Genomic DNA, 17809 nt, shown 5'->3' with positions numbered 1-17809 from the left:
CCGTTTATTTTATATGACTTCAGTTATAAAAGTTTCCAAGGATATATTAATGTTCCAATCTTAATTATTATTATTATATAAAAATTGGTTTAACTTTTGATCATTGTGTTTAACTCTATTTTATATTGTACTCGATACATTCAGATTTCTATGTCGCTTAAAGAGTCTCGCGCCGGCTAATTCAGTTAGACAATAATAAGTCATATTTAAACATTTATCAAAACATAAGAAATAAGAATTGCATACCTGGTAGTGAAAACTACAAACAGCATTTGTGTGGGAGATCTGACTACAGATTCCCTGAACTCTTTTGTCATCTCTCCTTAAGTACCAAACGATTCTATTGTTATTTCAGATGCTTGTTTGATGTTATTCAGGATTTGGTTTACAATTTAGGGGGTTGTAAGTAGACTTTTGAAACTTGTGATCTGAATACAGCATATGGTTTCTGTGAGAGACTGGGGAGGGGCTTACCCCTGATAGAATACAGTAAGTTCTTAAATCTTACTTGTGATTTGACCTTGCTGAAGGGGAATGAGACCGTTTTACCAGTTGCATTGAGACCTCTTGGATGATACCAAACATGTATGATCAAAAAACATTTTATATTACAGAACAGGATTAGTCATACATTGTTGGTGGCTCTAAAGTGACCCGTGGTGAGGTATGGAAGAGAGAGGGCAGATTTGAGTGAGATTTGCATTTTATGGTCCTTGCTCAGTTGGGCGTGTTGTCTCAGGTAGAAATGCTCTTCTTTGTGAGAGTTTTATGACATTGGTTCTCGCAGAGTTCTTTCATTTTTACTGGAAATGGCACCTTTTGGGCGTAGACATCCTGGTGCCAATATTCTATGTTATTGACAGCACAGACGCTGTACAGAAACATTAAACTGAAAATAAACCAAGCATTGATATTGTTGATATAATGTATTTAAATTTTCTCCATGAAAGTGTTTTTAGGAGGTCAACTGTTATAATAATCATAATGTTAAAGCATATTTTGTTTTGGGATGAAATTTGGAAAATTGTAGCAAAATTGCAACAATGGGTTTTCAAAGTAGATACATTTTGCCACATTATACATGCACACAAACATTTACTTTCTTGTTGAAAGCAAGTTTATTGAATTTTTATTTTTATTGAAATTTAGATCTGAGAGTACATGCTTACTTTTTTAGTTCTTTCACAATTTAGTACTTATCTATGATTTGCTAAATAGGGGAGCTTTCAGCTCTTTTGAACCACTTGGTGTGAGTTTGCAGTGTGTCATGTATGCATTCTAGTGAGTGTTTGTGTGTGTTCCTCTCCTCTAGATGGCATGGCTGTATCATCTGTGTGTTGCAGCGGGCACAGCAGTGGGGCAGGTTGGCACTGAGTTTGAGCAGCTGGTTGGTACACTACTCAATGTGGAGGGAGATCCAGGTAACAGTCTGATAGTAGGCATTATTATGTGGCATGATATATTTCATGGTGGTGGTGGAGGATCCTGTATATTGCCTTTTCTAAACTGCAGAAGTGTAAAAATATTGTAATGCTATGTTTGTCTTGTGCTTTCTCAGAGTCTCAGATCTGGAGACACCCAACACTGTGTTTCACTAAGGAAGGACTGTCCTCTCCACTCAGCACCCTACCCTCACAGGCTCTACAGACTGAAGCCATAAAGCTCTTTAAGGTGATGATATTTCATCCCAATAAGCAGACTTATGTCTGTGAAAAGCTTCTTTTCAACCACTGGGTCTTGTTAGAGTACCATGCTGTTACGGTTTCTTTTTCCCCTGTGATGCTGCAAAATCTGGATTAGAATGGACTGAATAAGCAAGTGACCAATTGGGAGTCACCACATCACAAAAGGCATTCCACCAGCAAGGTTCTCTACTGAAAAGTCCAGAAATGCTACTGGAACAGTTACTAACCGTCGGAAAATCGCTCAATGAGTGCATTCTCAAAAACAAAGCATTCGAGTTGAGTGTCATATTAGTGTACAAACATCCAATAACCATCTTAAAAAGATCAGATTGCAGTTGAATCTCACCAAAAAAATGTCATGAACATGTAAAGGTTATATTTGACTATATTTTAGAAATTAAAATGAAGCCTGTTACATCTATATTCATATTAAATCCATCAATACCTATAGACACCTTTTCATGCATCGATAATCAGAAGATTTTCCCGATGATTTTCAATATATATCGGGATTTGTTTTTCAGATATGAAACACAACTTTAGTAAAGTGTGAGCGGCAAGGTAAATTAAAGGGGGTTGCGCACCAGATGCGTCTGGAAGACGACATGTCGTATTCTAAAATTCACAACAATTAATATTTTCTACGAAGTTACGCACACACCGGCCATGCTCAGCGTCAGAATACTGTAGTGTCACAAAGCGCAACTCACATAGTTTTCCATTAAATTCAACCCAAATCATTATCAAAGGACAACAATTATTTACTCTAGTCATCACTGGATGGTATATTGTTTATATGTATCTTTCATATAGACTACACAATGTATTCTCAGTTACAAGTATGACTTTTTGGGGAGCTGGTTAGCTCATCGAGTATTTACGCTGACTAACACCCCTGGAGTTGAGAGGAGGGTAGAGTCACATGGGGTAACCTCCTTGTGGTCACTATAATGTGTGATTCTCGCTCTCTGTGGGGCACGTGGTGAGTTGTGCGTGGAAGCCATGGAGAATAGCATGGGCCTCCACAAGCGCTACGTCTCCACGGTAACGCACTCAATAAGCCACGTGATAAAATGCACGGATTAACGTCTCAGACACGGAGGCAACTGAGATTCGTTCTCCATCACCTGGATTGAGGCGAGTCTCTACGCCACCACAAGGACTTAGAGCACATTGAGAATTGGGAATACACCAGTTTCATACACTAACCTGAAAACTCATCAACGTCACTTTGTTAATTCTTGAAGATGTACAAAAACCTTCATAACATAAGACTGTGATAACTGTGAACCTTTCCATGACCGGCTTCAGTAAATGTTATATTACCTCTTGTGGTCTCCCAACGCTATTACGCCAGACTGTTAAACAGAAGGTTTGGAAATTGGAAAGAAATTGGAAAGCATGCAAATTAGGCTTTTAATTTAAATGTCAGCTAATGTAAATATATTGATGCCTCAAAAATATATTGATAAAATAATGTGCTGATCAATAATATATATATATATATATAATTATGTATTATATTAATTACATTTATACAATTTATACAGTATTTATACGTCTTGATTGTATTTGTTGTTTTTCCTTTAATGTATTAATTTAATTTGTATTGCTTTTAATTAATATACTGTATATTTAATATGTAATATATATTCAATTATTTGTAAAGTATTTATAAATCATGGTAATATGTGTTTTACTACCTGTCATTTTTTGCTTATTAAAAAATTTACTAATTTAAATCAACATTGAGAATTGGAATTATAAAAACTCAAAAGTTAATGACATTTTTTTTATAGAAATATACAGTGTATAATATACTGTATTTTCAATATAATATAATATAATATAATAAATTATTTATACATCATGGTAGTATAGTATTTGTTGTACTGCCTTAAAGGTATGCTGATATAAATTTAGTAATGTGATTATTTAATTATTCAAATGTAATGATTTAAGAATCAACCATTTAAAAACCTGTACTGATAAACCCCTAATCTGAATAGTATGACGTATCCCCATCAATACCTATGGTGGTATTAACCCAGATAAATAATTTACAAAAACTATTTTTCTCTTTACAGACATGTCAGCTCTTCATTAATGTGGCCATTGACACGCCAGCCATAGATTATCATGTGACTCTGGCTCAGTGTGCCTTACAAGTGTGTCTCACCCACCCAGAGCTGCAGAATGAAATCTACTGCCAGCTTATAAAACAGACACGCAAGAGACAACCACATGGACAGCCTGGGCCCCTACAGGTCATGATAAAATATACAAATATAAAAAAACACTTGTTCTGTGGGCAGTTTTTAATGTTGTACTGTGAACATAAACCACAAGGGGGAGTGCTTGCTTGTGTTTTGTGTAGTATCTCAACTTTGGAGTAATTTACAAGGCCACAGGGGAAAGTTTTTTATTATTATTTCTTTCCCCTTCACAAAACAGGGATGGCAGTTGCTGGCTCTATGTGTCGGTCTCTTTCTGCCCACACATCACATTCTTTGGCTTCTGCAGGTGCATCTTAAAAGGCACGCAGATTCAAGGTAAATCCGAAACAGAAACTTGTCAGGCACTTCTCAGGAAAACAAACACTTCCTACTACTGAGAGTTACTTAATCTCTGCATTTCTCCCAGGACGGAAGTGGGAAAGTATGCCATCTATTGCCAGCGCTCACTGGAGCGGACCCAGCTGAAAGGAGATCGGAAAGCTCGTTCATCACGGATGGAGATTCTATCCATCTTACTTAGAAACCCTTACCATCACTCCTTGCCTTTCAGTGTGCCTGTGCACTTTCTTAACAGCACCTACCAGGTTAACACATGCACAACATCCCTAATTTAAAGAAACAGTTATTTATATACCTAAAATAACTTTAAAATTCCAAACTCGTATGCTGTAATTTTTTCCGGGGAAAACAAAAGAAGATTTCGGAAGAATTTCAGCTTCATACAAGGATGGTTCATAGTTACCAAGTCTGTCAGGTTCCAAATGGACACAAAAACCATCAGTCGACTACTTGATACACCAAATACTTAATCATAATTACAAAAAATTGTCTGTTTTAATTTTGCATGGAAGTTAATACATATCCTTTGTCATAAACTTTAGAACCTAGAAAACAATATAATACATAAATAATTAATAATGCATTCAAAATGCAACTTAAAGGAATATTCCAGGTTCAGTACAAGTAAAGCTCAATCGACAGCATTTGTGGCACAATGTTAGTTACCACCAAAATGTATTTGGACTCGTCCCTCATTTTCTTAAAAAAATAAATAAATAAATAAATCTGGGTTACAGTGAGGCACTTACAATGGAACTGAATGGGGGCCAATCCATAAACATTAAAATACTCATTCTTTCAAAAGTATAGCCACAAGATATAAAGAATATGTGTTCACATGATTTTAGTGTGATAAAATCACTTAACCTTTTCTATGCAAAGTTATATACAATTATACAACTTTGTTGCCATGATAATTCCGTAAACACTAAAACCCTAAAAGAAAATGATCGTAAAAACATCAGTTTAAACAACTTTATATGTAGCTCAAATAATTCAAGAGTTTTAACAGAATTAATGTGTGGTTTTGTAAAATTAAAAGCTTCACATTTCTGCCTTTAAACCCTCCTAAAATTGGCCCCATTCACTTCCATTGTAAGTGTCTCACTGTAACCTCCATTTGTTTTTTGTTTTTTTAAATGGTTTTGTGGTAATCAATCATATGCCACAAATGCTGTCGACTGAGCTAAACTTGTACTGAACCAAAATATTTATATTTACCATACATATAGACATACTGAAAAACAAATATGTATCATTACTACCATCATAGTTTTTCATTACCACGAGAATAAAAAAAATTGCGGTAATGAGGTGACAAAAAAACATCTTTCATTGGTATTTAAAAACAAATTTAGTGGCCAGAATTGATAAATAAATTAATTGTCTTGCATATTTTGTGTAAGTTGCGGTAATGAGAATGCATAGTGTCAGAAACAGGTCATAAAGATACTTTTTGCAAAAAGAGTGAGGTTTCCATTTTTGAACTTGTCCTTTTTTGCTTCCTTTTTAAAACTTAAAATTTTTGTGAAGCAATAGAGAGAAATGGCTTGATGGGTACAAGGTTTGTTCATTCTGTTATGCAGAGAGTGAATTTCGGGACGTCAAATTGATTATTTATATTTCCTATTGGATTTTGGGTACAACATACAGTATTTTAAAAAACAATTTAATTATTTATTTTGTTCATACTACATCAACTGGTCCTCAATTTGAATCTGGACCTGTTGCGGTAATGATAAATTAGCCAGAAAATTATTTAAAAATCTAAAATAAAACATTATACTATGGGTATCTATTGTGTTTCATTTTCCAAACTGAATTTTACAATTATTTATGAAAACCTCACTGCCATGTTTCAAGCTTAGTTTCATGAGTCACCCCACTTTGAGCTCTTTGTATGGAAAAGAGCTTATTGAAAATGTGTACAATTTCTGCTTTTGTGTTCTGTGAAAACATTAACAGCAAACAGGTTTGGAATGACATGATGATGAGTAAATAATAACATACATTTTTAGTTTTAGGTGAACTGTTCTTTTAAAAAAGCATTACATAACAATCAGTAGGTGAAGCACCATCTAATATGGTAATTTTATCTGCCTTTGTGTGCCAGGTTGTTGGTTTTGATGCTTCAACCACAGTAGAGGAGTTTCAGAGCCGACTGAACCAGGACACAGGCATGAGGAAAACTGGTCAAATTGGTTTCTGTCTTTATTCTGACGACCCCACTGGTAGAGACATTGAACACTGTCTGCAAGGAAACCTGAAGGTCATGCACACACAAGACAGAACAGTGACTTATTCTTGAAACTGCACTGCCTTTGTAGCAGTTTATCTTAAATGCAACATGGTGTGTCCTCAGATTTGTGACATTATTGCGAAATGGGAGCAGGCCTCGAAGGAGCAGCACACAGGCAAATCAGAGAATGCTAGGACGGTCAAACTCACATATAAGAACAGGTAAAGAGTAGATTGGGACTTGTAATTCTGTTATTTACTCACCCTCACCCACATTCTAAACGGTATGACTTTTCCATTGAAAGAAATTGTGAACTTTTGAAGAATATCCTGTTCATTCCCCACAATGACAAAAAAGTTTATACAAAGCTATTGGGATGGCTTCAAAAGATTTTAAATATGGTGCATAAGTAATACGGATCACTTTTATAACAATTATTTTATTTATTTTTTGTATCATTTTGGAGTTTGGAGCCCCAGTCTCCATTTACATTCATTATATGGAAAAGAACAACCATCATATTCTTCGAAAATTCACATTTTGTGTTCCACAGAAGAACAAAAGTCATGCAGGTTGACATAAGGGTGGGTAATGTGGGTAAACTAACCCTTTAAACAGAGGATAGAAAGTAACTCCAACAAGCTGTAATGTGTATCTAATGTCCTAGTTTGTTCCCTTTAGGTTATACTTCTCCCAGCAGACGAGAGGAGAGACTGAGAGAGAGCGTTTGCTTTTTGCATATCAGACAAATGAGGAAATCACAGCAGGTCACTTCCCTGTCAACAAAGAGCTCGCCCTAGAGATGGCCGCCCTGCTAGCTCAGGTATACGCGGTTCTCCATGTGTGTGTTTTTATTAAAGTCTTCAAAATGTGAAGCTCACGAAACTTGTCAAGAACACTTCCTTGACATATTGCACCCCAAAATCAAAATTAAGGAATGAGAAATATTACTGTGCTTAATGGTGCTATAAGTGATTTCAGCCGTTTTGCTAACATCCACCAGGCTTACTAAATAAGCTCAATCATACACCCTCTTGTCAAAACCCCGCCCTCCAAAGCCATGTCAGCAAATCAAAACACATTGGCTGGATGAAGTACGGTGGTCCATTCATACAAAAACCCTGTTGGTTAAGCCTTACTGATTAGGCAGCAAAGCAGCTGGCTTAGCTTTCGGATGCAGCTATTAAATGACTCAAAGGCAGAGATAATTTCTGATTGGCCAAAAAAGCATGGGCCACACCTAGGTCTGGGCGATAAAACCATAATATTTTTTGAAAATAATTCCTTGATAACTAAGCTCATTTTTTTTACGACATTTTCGATGTTTAAACTTGCTAAAAGCGCAAGCAGTTCGGCAAAGTCATACAAACAACTAGCTAACTGTATCACAGTTATTAAATCAGCCAGAAGAATGAAGTATTAGCTGGCAAGCGGCCATGTATAGTGTGTCATTTGGGACACATCGATAGCCCTGTCACACAGTATAAACCAATAATGAGGCTAGGTAGCTGTTAGCTAGCACCTAGCTTAGCTATCTGGCTAAAACAATTTCGATGTGTACCGAACACGAAAGCACTGACAATGCAATCCACTGAACACAACACCATTGCTGTTTATTTATGGACTATTTAGTTTAACGTTTTTTCCATAGCACAGTCACATCTAATATTTTTTTGACATTTGCAAGAAAGTGTTTCTTCTTGTGATGTTTATTGCCATTTGACAAGCCAGCTTATGGAGCATTACCGCCACCTACTGAGCTGGAGTGTGACACGACACAAGAAATAGTCAAACATCTGCTGAAGACAATGAAATTGGTGAGGTTACAAACTTTATGTAAGATTTAATACTAAGCTTAGTATACTACTTCTTGGACTTCAAATTAAAAGCTGTCTTACACTGTAGAATTTACTTGTAAACAAACAAGTTATGTTTACTTTTATTCTTAAGGTCTTACAAATATGTGGAATGCATTTCCTCCTCCATTAATGGTATGAAATGTATTTCGTGATAAATATCAATATCGAGAAAAAAAAATCACCATTAAGAATCACTATTGAGAATAATGGAATTTTGAAAAAGATCAAAAACATCCAGATGCATTATGGTACTAAGAATTTGCAGGGGAAATGTGCTTAATTGTCATCAATATAATGTCACATTGCAAAAACATTAATGGTCCTAAAAAAAGGCTTAACATCAGGCTATTGTCTTCCCCTTTTTTTATCATGCAGGTCGAGTTTGGGGATTTTGAGCGTCCATTCTCTAGTTCAGGTGCACAGACTAAATCTAATCAGACCCTGAAACAAGTTCTAGAGCGCTTCTACCCCAAGCATTATAGACACACCTGCACAGAGGATCACTTGAGGTACAGATGCCTCCAGTCACACAAACTGTCATATCAACACAAGATTATGTTTAATCATCTACATCTGTGACATACTTATGTACTCAGGCAGTTACTGCAGAGGCTTTCCACCCGTTGGGCATCTCTGAGGGGTCGGAGTTCATCAGAGTGTATACGAATCTACCTGACTGTTGCACGGAAGTGGTCCTTTTTTGGAGCCAAACTATTTGAGGCTGAGGTGAGAGATAGTATTCTTCTGTGATTTAAAATTTCTGTTAAATACTTTCTTTTTTTTAGCATTTCAGCCAGCCTGACATAGCAACTTTGGCTCAACCAATGCCATTAGTTTGGGGTGGGACCATATCTTGGTCTAACCAATCAAAGACAGGAGAAGTGTTTTGCAAACCTGGTTGATATCTGGTTGTGATGCTTTTGTATGGGACTTAGTGTGCCATATTAATAAATAAATCTTTAATTAAAAGCATCAGTATAAAGTATGTCAATATATCTTTCAATGAATTAATAAATAATGAAATGTGCCCCTAAAAACAGCAAAATTCAAACAAAACTTTATTTAACATGTTACCTGTTTATTGATGTATTATGTTTTATTTTTTGAAGTAACCTGCCACACATCGCAGCTATTTGCTCTCCAATAGTTTGTTGGAAAAATACAAATTGAAGACTAACTGTGCCCCTAGTGTAAATGAATAGATTAATTTCCTTGCAGTGATTTGGTCACGGTGAAGGTCAGGGAGATGAGAGAAAGGTTTGATCTGGGTCAAATTAACCAGGATTTTACTATAGTAATATTGTAGTAACCATGCTTTTTGGCAGAAGCCATAGTTCTAATGCAATACCTATAATGATACCTAGACCCCACTCGCTAATTAATCATGCATAGTGAGATCATGTGGCAACAACATAGCATGGCATGTGAAATATTGGATACACAGCACATTGCTTTAAATACTGTTTACAGCAGTCAAAATATCATATCAAACTCAGCATGTCAAATATTGCAATTTAATTATTTGAATCTGGATCTGAACAATAAATGCTGTGTAAGAATGCATTTTAAATAATTGCCTGGCCCATATGTTCGGCTCTCCACTGTATAATATAACACTATATAATAACACTAAACCCATATTTAATGGGCAAAATCTAAATACTTTTCTGATTTAATCTCTTAGCATGCCAGTCAGCCTAGGGTTCTTTATAGTACCATTAATGCCGTCCTACACCCTATTACCAGTTCTAAGTTTGTTGCCACATCTAGTGAACTCTAGTGAGTCTAGTGAACTGTTTTTGATTTTTTTTTAACAAAACTCATTATCATAGGTCCCTTATTTTGCCCTCAAAGATTGAGATGTCTGAGGTGCTACAACCCGCTAGTTGCTTAATGAAATATCAAGCTTTGTCCTCATCCCTCTTCTCTGATTTTATATTACATCTGAAGCACTCTTAACTGTCAGCTAGATGTCCTACCTCCAAGCCTTATGAAGGATGTTTATGATACTGTTCATTCTGAAGTTACTGCAATAGTTAACAGCTCTTTAGAGAATGGAGTTGTACTGGTAAGCATGCCATAGTCCAGCCCTTGCTGAAAAAACCTGATCTTGATCACACTTTACTTCACAATTGTATGCCTTTATCAAAGATATCCTTCATTTCAAAGCCTCTTGAAAAGGTAGTTTTTTCCCAACTTCCATGATAAATTTCAGTCAGGTTTTAGAGCACTATATAGCAATGAGTCCTACTCTGATTAGGGTCACAAATTATATTCTGCTTTCTTGATACTGTTGGATCTTACGGCAGCGTTTGACACCACAGATCATAATATACTCTTAACAGTATCTTGAGGTGATAACAGCATATGGTTGGCATACATGATCTGTCTCTTCTGAGGTTTGTCTCCTACCTTAAAGACAGAACTTTTCAAGGTTAATATAGGGAATTTTTCTTCTCGTAATGCCACCATCTCCTGTGGTGTTCCCCAAGGTTCAATTTAAGCCCCCTTTTGTTTTCTTTATGTACGCTTTCCTTGGGCTCCATCTGTCAGAAACATAACATCTCATATCACTACTATGCGAATGATTCCCAGCTTTATTTTCTAGTCTGATCCAAAAGCAGCTGCTCTATTGAACATTTCTTGAAATGTCTTGATGAGGTTAAGTGCTGGATGGTGAATAATTTTCTAAAGCTTAATGAAATGAACACTGAAGTTATTTTTCTAGGTTCTCCCGTTTCCATTACTGGGCTTGGTAATCACTTAGGTCCATTAGCTGCCAATGTACATAACTTTGCTCAAAATTAGTTACATTTGACTCATCTTTAAATTTCGAAAAATAGATCAGTGTCATTATAAAAAGTAGTTTGTACCACTTGAGAAAACATAGCCATGGTTAAACCTTTTTTCTTTTAGTTCAAGCTCTGATTTCATCTCACCTGGACTACCGTAATTCTCTTTACTTTGGTCTGTCCCAATCATCCCTCTTGTGTGTAGAGATGGTTTCAAATGTTGCAGCTAGGTTTTTAACAAGAACCAAGAAAAGAACATATCACTCCAGTACTAGCCTCGCTTCATTAGCTCCCAGTCATGTTTAGGATCGATTTTAAGCTTTTGATCTTTGTTTTTAAGGCACTCCATGGTCTTGCTCCCTAATAATTATCTGGCCTTCTACAGCCATACTCTGCTCCTAGGTTGCTTAGGTCAAGTGATCAGCTTCTTTTATCTGTTCATCGCACTAGGTGTAAATCTAGAGGGGATCTGGCTTTTTCTGTCACAGCTCCGAAGCTCTGGTATCTACCTTTTCACATTAGGTTGTCTCCCTCTATTCAAACTCTCTATTGATTTTTTTTATTTGTTTATATATTTATGTTGTTCAAATTGTGCAGCACATTGGGTCAACTTCTGTTGCTTTTAATTGTGCAATATAAGTAAACTTTGACTTGACTTAATATCTAGATATAACAGAGGCATTTTGCCTTCCATTTTTTAATATCTGGGGCATTTTTGTCACTTTCAGTGGTATTGTTGCCCTGAGCTCTGTTAATTACTGATCCTGGTAGAATGTATATATGGTATACTGCAAAGTATGCAACAGCCAGTAAGCTGGTATTCATTTTTCTTAAGCTCACTCTCATTCTCCCTGTAGCACGTAACCTCATCTCCACAGCAGAACATGAGTGTGTGGATGGCAGTGCATGAAGATGGTATCAGCATACTGGAATTCAATTCCGTAGTAAGTAAACAAAGTATTCCCACCAGTACTAAAGCAGTTTTTCACATTATTTCAAACTATTTAAAAGTGTAAGTGTAGCCCTAAGTTAATTCTTCTGTTTTATCTGTTAGAAAGTACTAGCATCTCACGCTCATAAAAATATTGTGACATTTGGGGCGTGTGGTCAGCACTTCATGCTGGCAGTAGCTCTGGCTTCTAGCACCAACACGACCAAAGATAAGGTCACTGAGAAGCATCTGTTTGCTATGGCCCCCTCTAAGGTAAGTATATGGCTCTTTGATGTGTTCAGTCTTCAACATAGTAACTGACAGAATGCAAACCAGAAACACACAGACTGATTAATACATTTTGTGTGTAATGCATAACTATTAAAATATGGCATTCAACCATTTTCAGCATTTCATACCATGAATGGACTGGGACTAAAAACAGCCAGGGATCAATGCAGTCCATCATGACCCACAGTGGATGATTGCATTTATTTTGTAAAGGAAAATACAGCATAGGGAGCTGCTTGAAACAAAAGTTGCCTGGCTGCTAGGACACAAATCAGTTAATTAAATGGCTGGTAGAACTTACAGTGCATTCAGAAAGTATTCAGACCCCTACATTTTTTTCCCACATTTTGTTATGTTGCAGCCTTATGCTAAAATGCTTTAAAAAATATATATTTTCACATCAATCTACACTCCAAACCACATAATTACAACATAAAAACCAGACTTATGATAACTGCAAATTACTAAAAAGAAAAAAATGAAATAAGTATTCAGACCTTTAACTCAGTACTTAGTTGAAGCACCTTTGGCAGCAATTACAGCCTCAAGTCTTTTTGGGTATGATGTGGCACACCTGGATTTGGATTTGGCCATTCTTCTCTGCAGATCCTCTCAAGCTCTGTAAGATTGGATGGGGACTGTCAGTGGACAGCCATTTTCATCTCTTCAGAGATGTTAGATTGGGTTCAAGTCTCGGCTCTGGCTGAGCCACTCAAGGACATTCACAGAGTTGTCCCTAAGCCACTCTTGTGTTGTCTTGGCTGTGTGCTTAGGGTCATTGTCCTGTTGGAAAGTGAACATTCGGCCCAGTCTGAGGTCCTGTAGCTCTCTGGACCAGGTTTTCATTAAGGATATCTCTGTATTTTGCTGTGTTCAGCTTTCCTTCAACCCTGACCAGTCCCTGTCACTGAAAAACACCCCTACAGCATGATGCTACCACCACTATGCTTCACCGTTGGGATGATATTGCGCAGGTGATGAGCGGTGCCTGGTGTCCTCCAGAAAAGCTGCTTCAAATTGAGGCAAAACAGTCCAATCTTCATTTCATCAGACCAGAGAATCTTGTTTCTCACAGTCTGAGAGCCCTTTAGGTCTTGCACTGAGTAGAGGATTCTGACTGGCGACTCTGCCATAAAGCCCAGATTGGTGGAGTGTTGCAGTGATGGTTGTCCTACTGCACGTTTCTCCCATCTTCACACATGATCTCTCGAGCTCAACCAGAGTGACCATCGAGTTCTTGGTCATCTCTCTCACCAAGGCCCTTCTACCCCGATTGCTCAGTTTGGCTGGGCGGCCAGCTCTAGGAAGAGTCCTGGTTGTTCCAAACTTCTTCAATTTAAGAATTATGAAGGCCACTGTGCTCTTGGGAATCTTCAATGCAGCCAAATTCATTTTTTTTGTAGCCTTCCCCAGATCTGTGCCTCGACACAATCCTGTCTCTGAGCTCTGCAGGCAGTACCTTTGACCTCATGGCTTGGTTTTTGCTCTGATGTGCATTTTCAGCTGTGAGACCTTATATAGACAGGTTTGTGCCTTTCCAAATCATGTCCAATCAATTGAATTTGCCACAGGTGAACTCCAATCAAAGTGTAGAAATATCTCAAAGATGATCCAGAGAAATGGGATGCACCTGAGCTAAATTTCAAGTGTCATAGCAAAGGGTCTGAATACTTATGACAATGTAATATTTCAGTTTTTTTATTTTAATAATTTAATCATTAAAAAAAGATTTTTGCTTTGTCATTATGAGGTTTGGAATGTTAACTGATGTGGGGGGGGGGGGCATTTTAGCATAAGGCTGCAACATAAAATGTGAAAAAATTAAGGGGTGTGAATACTTTCTATATGCACTGTATAGTAGACTTAATCCCATAAAACAGCAGCTGTTGCGCAGTACAGCATAATAGTGGAGTGCTTTGTGAAGGGTGGCACCCCATGCTGCCCATCTTTGGTTTACAAGGGCTGGCAATTTGGTTTCAACCAAAAGTCCTATGGCCAATTAATACCTGTTTTATAAAAAGCTAGAGAATGAAAATACTGCAACAGCAAACTGCTTCAGAATTTGTTACAACATGCATACAGATTTTGTAAAGTGTTCCAAACTAGTTCTGTATTTTTGTTGTTCTGTTTCCCAGGTTCGTGACCTGGCATTGCTTGTAGCCAGTTACATTAACAGCACCCAACAGCAAAAAGCAGCAACCCACCACCTGTCTGCCCCAGCCCTGCTGCTGGCACGGTCAGGAGAGCTGAAGAGCAAGGAATCAAGGAGCAAGTCTCCACCAGCAGCTTGCAGACCCAGTAAAGCACCCACTCTCCTGTAATACATCCATTATTGGACTGTTTTTATGTTAGTGGCTGGACTACAGATTTTGAAGGATTGTGCTGTGACTTCCTGTTGGGGCCAAGGGTGACATGGACAGTGGTTGTTAACACAAATGGGAGAATCTTATGAAAAACATGCCCAGGACACGTTTCACCCCAAAATTGTAATTCTATTTTTGCTTAACATCCTGAAACCCAGCCATGACTGCTGTTCCATTTCCCTTCTATAGCAAATAGTTTTTCTAAAAATGCATGTCATCATATGTGGACAAAGTGTGAAATTTAAATAATACCAATCTATAGTCATATTATTTTTATTAAATTGTTTATTATGTTTTCAGAAGTGTTGGTTATTCAAGCACACTGAAGGTTAAGCCATTCTGTAAATAGGGAGCATTCTATAGCTCTCTGTGCAGCTTTCACGCCTAAAATCTAACCAAAAGTTCAGTTTCAGAATTTTAGGAGTGAATGCACTTATCTGCATAGAGAGCAATAGGATGCTCCCATGCACCATTCTCAGTGAATGACTTAACCTCCACTGTGCTCTCTGTCTGCAATGGTTTCAGGACATTTCAAAATGCACCTTATTTTCACCCTAACTCCATATAAATATTGTTTTCTTCAAACAAAATAGTTTCTTATTTCTTTTTAATGGTTTCAGGATGATGTTCACCTACAGTAAATACACTTTGTCGTGTCAATATGGTACGGTAATACTTCTATACAAAGTTTAATGTTATAAGTCTATATAAAATTTAAAGCAATCTCATTTCATGAAAAACACTAACCAACGACATTTCTTTCATCACCAGTGCACTCAATGTAAAAAAAAATTAAAAGATGTTTCCAGTAAATGAAAGTGAATTGTGAAAGAATGAGCAATGTCATAGCTATTTAACATCCTAAACAGAATACTTAAATGTTAGAATGTTTAAGCATGTACAAACAGGAAGTGCAATGTAAAGACAGAATGTGTCTCAGCCTTCGAAGAAAGTAGAGACGCTGCTGGGCTTTCTTGGTGATAGAGCTGGTGTTGAGGGACCAGGTGAGGTTCTCCGCCTGGTGAACACCAAGGAATTTGGCTCTTGACGATCTCCACAGAGGAGCCGTCGATGTTCAGCGGAGTGTGTTCACCTTGTGCTCTCCTAAAGTCAACAACCATCTCTTTTGTTTTGTCGACATTCAGAGACAGGTTGTTGGCTCTACACCAGTCCGTCAGCCGCTGCACCTCCTCTCTGTATGTTGACTCGTCGTTCTTGCTGATGAGACGGTCACCACGGTCGTGTCATCGGAGAACCCGCACATGATAAGATGTGCGGGTTGATGGTCTCAGATGCGGAGGTAGCTGGGATTCATCCTCTGACTCCTAGATTGAGGTGTCACTACGTGAATCGGGCATTCCAAATTGGGTGAAAAAGACTTTTCCATATTTAACCTATTTAAACAGCAAAAAAAAAAGAAATGTCCTCACTTTCAACTGCTTCTATATTCAGCAAATTTAACGTGTAAATATTTGTATGAACATAAAAAGATTCAACAACTAAGACATAAACTGAACAAGTTTCACAGACATGTGACTAACAGAAATTGAATGTGTTTGTGGGAGACGTTTGCCTTTTTTGTATTGGTCAATGCACAAGTATAGTAACATTGTTGGCTGAAAACTTGGAATAAAACAGGTCTTACTAGTGTTAATTTCAAACAGCTCTAGTCACTGGTCTCTCATGGGTTTAATTACTAGACCAAATGAATACTAGGCACAAGACGAGTTTAATGAACACTCCCTTTGTCTTTAAAAAAAAAAAAAAAAAAAAAAGTGCTTGTACAAAAGGTTTAGATGGTCAATAATTTAAAAGGACTTTGGCTACACTTAAAATTGTATTTCTCTAACCTGCAAATGCAATTGCCAAAAATAAAACAATCCAAAACTAGCCTATAGAATGAGTTCAGAGGGGGTGGCTTACTCAATCTCATTAAGGCAGAGAACAGGGGGCTGTTCCATAAACCAAGATTAGAGTATAAGCCAGGCTTATTTCGGTTAGTCAGGCTTATTTTTGGTAGATTCGGTTTCATAAATCAAACTTAAAAAAGTTCAAACTCAGTTACCCCGGCAACTTATGCTGGCAAATTAACCTGGTCCGGGGCAGGCTAACTGTCAGGCTAAGTCTGAGTTCAGGCTTAACGCGCATACCATTTATACTCACCTGCTGGTATTTTGATGTCATTTTATTTTACTTAACCACTATTAATAAAATTTGTTTTTAAATAAATAAATAAATCAGGAAATGTACTTTACTAATAAATGTAAGAAATTATAAGGTATAAATACACTAAGAAATGTTCAAAACTTGTGTGTTTAATTGGTGAGTTTGGTTAATGAGTTTGGTAATTAATTAAAAGTATATAAATAGGGAGCTGAACTCGTTTCCAAACTTAACCATGGCGTGTCCTTTCATAGATGAGGTGGTGGATGAGGGAGCTATAGTCTTGTGGAGGGCATTTCAAAGAGAGAGAACTTTCAGAGACAGGTCAGACCCGTTGGCTTTTAATGACAGCTACCTGTATGAGCGATATAGGTTCTCAAGAGATGGCATTGCATATATTTGTAGATTACTAAGCCCACACATTGCAAATAATACACGCGCAGCAACAGAGCTCACAGTCCCACAGACGGTGTGCATTGCACTTCGCTTTTTGCCAGTGGAACATTTTTGAACACAGTTGGAGATGCAGAGAATATCAGCAAAGCATCAGTTTGCCACTCTGTACGAACTGTGTACCTTTCTTTAAAAAGACTACTCAATGTGTTCATCACATTCCTGGCCACAAAGCTATTCGTACCATTAAACATGCCTTTTATGGAATAGCTGGTAAGTTCAAATAACTATAAAACTTGGAAATATTTCTTGACTGTTGATTTTACATGGGACATATTTAAAACAAACAAATAATTTTCCTAGGTTTCCCAAATGTTATCGGTGCATTGGACTGCACCCATGTGCGTATTAAGTGTCCGTCTGGTCCACATGAAGTGGACTTTGTGAATAGGAAATCAGTACACAGCATCAATGTACAGGTACGGTCCCACTGAGATGATATTGAAGGCTATGCTCT

The 17809-nt window shown here is 37.3% G+C and overlaps 1 protein-coding gene across 2 annotated transcripts in view; it reads left to right on the top strand.

Moving 5' to 3' along the window:
• LOC127661148 (pleckstrin homology domain-containing family H member 2-like) overlaps positions 1-16972 on the top strand; it is a 62937-nt gene extending 45965 nt beyond the window's left edge. For both annotated transcript variants that reach the window (XM_052151738.1, XM_052151737.1), the window contains exons 18-30: positions 1313-1421; positions 1559-1671; positions 3773-3952; positions 4140-4237; positions 4329-4506; positions 6375-6530; positions 6624-6721; positions 7182-7323; positions 8735-8868; positions 8956-9085; positions 12009-12095; positions 12206-12355; positions 14509-16972. In XM_052151738.1, the coding sequence (XP_052007698.1) occupies positions 1313-1421; positions 1559-1671; positions 3773-3952; positions 4140-4237; positions 4329-4506; positions 6375-6530; positions 6624-6721; positions 7182-7323; positions 8735-8868; positions 8956-9085; positions 12009-12095; positions 12206-12355; positions 14509-14694 (1761 nt within the window). In that variant the 3' untranslated portion in view covers positions 14695-16972. The remainder of the gene's footprint in view (positions 1-1312; positions 1422-1558; positions 1672-3772; positions 3953-4139; positions 4238-4328; positions 4507-6374; positions 6531-6623; positions 6722-7181; positions 7324-8734; positions 8869-8955; positions 9086-12008; positions 12096-12205; positions 12356-14508) is intronic.
• Positions 16973-17809: the final 837 nt, after the last annotated feature.

This window comes from Xyrauchen texanus, chromosome 20 (genome assembly GCF_025860055.1).
Source record: "Xyrauchen texanus isolate HMW12.3.18 chromosome 20, RBS_HiC_50CHRs, whole genome shotgun sequence".
Classification (NCBI taxonomy): Eukaryota; Metazoa; Chordata; class Actinopteri; order Cypriniformes; family Catostomidae; genus Xyrauchen; species Xyrauchen texanus.
The sequence above is the reverse complement of the archived record's forward strand: the minus strand, read 5'-3'. Positions and strand labels throughout refer to the sequence as shown.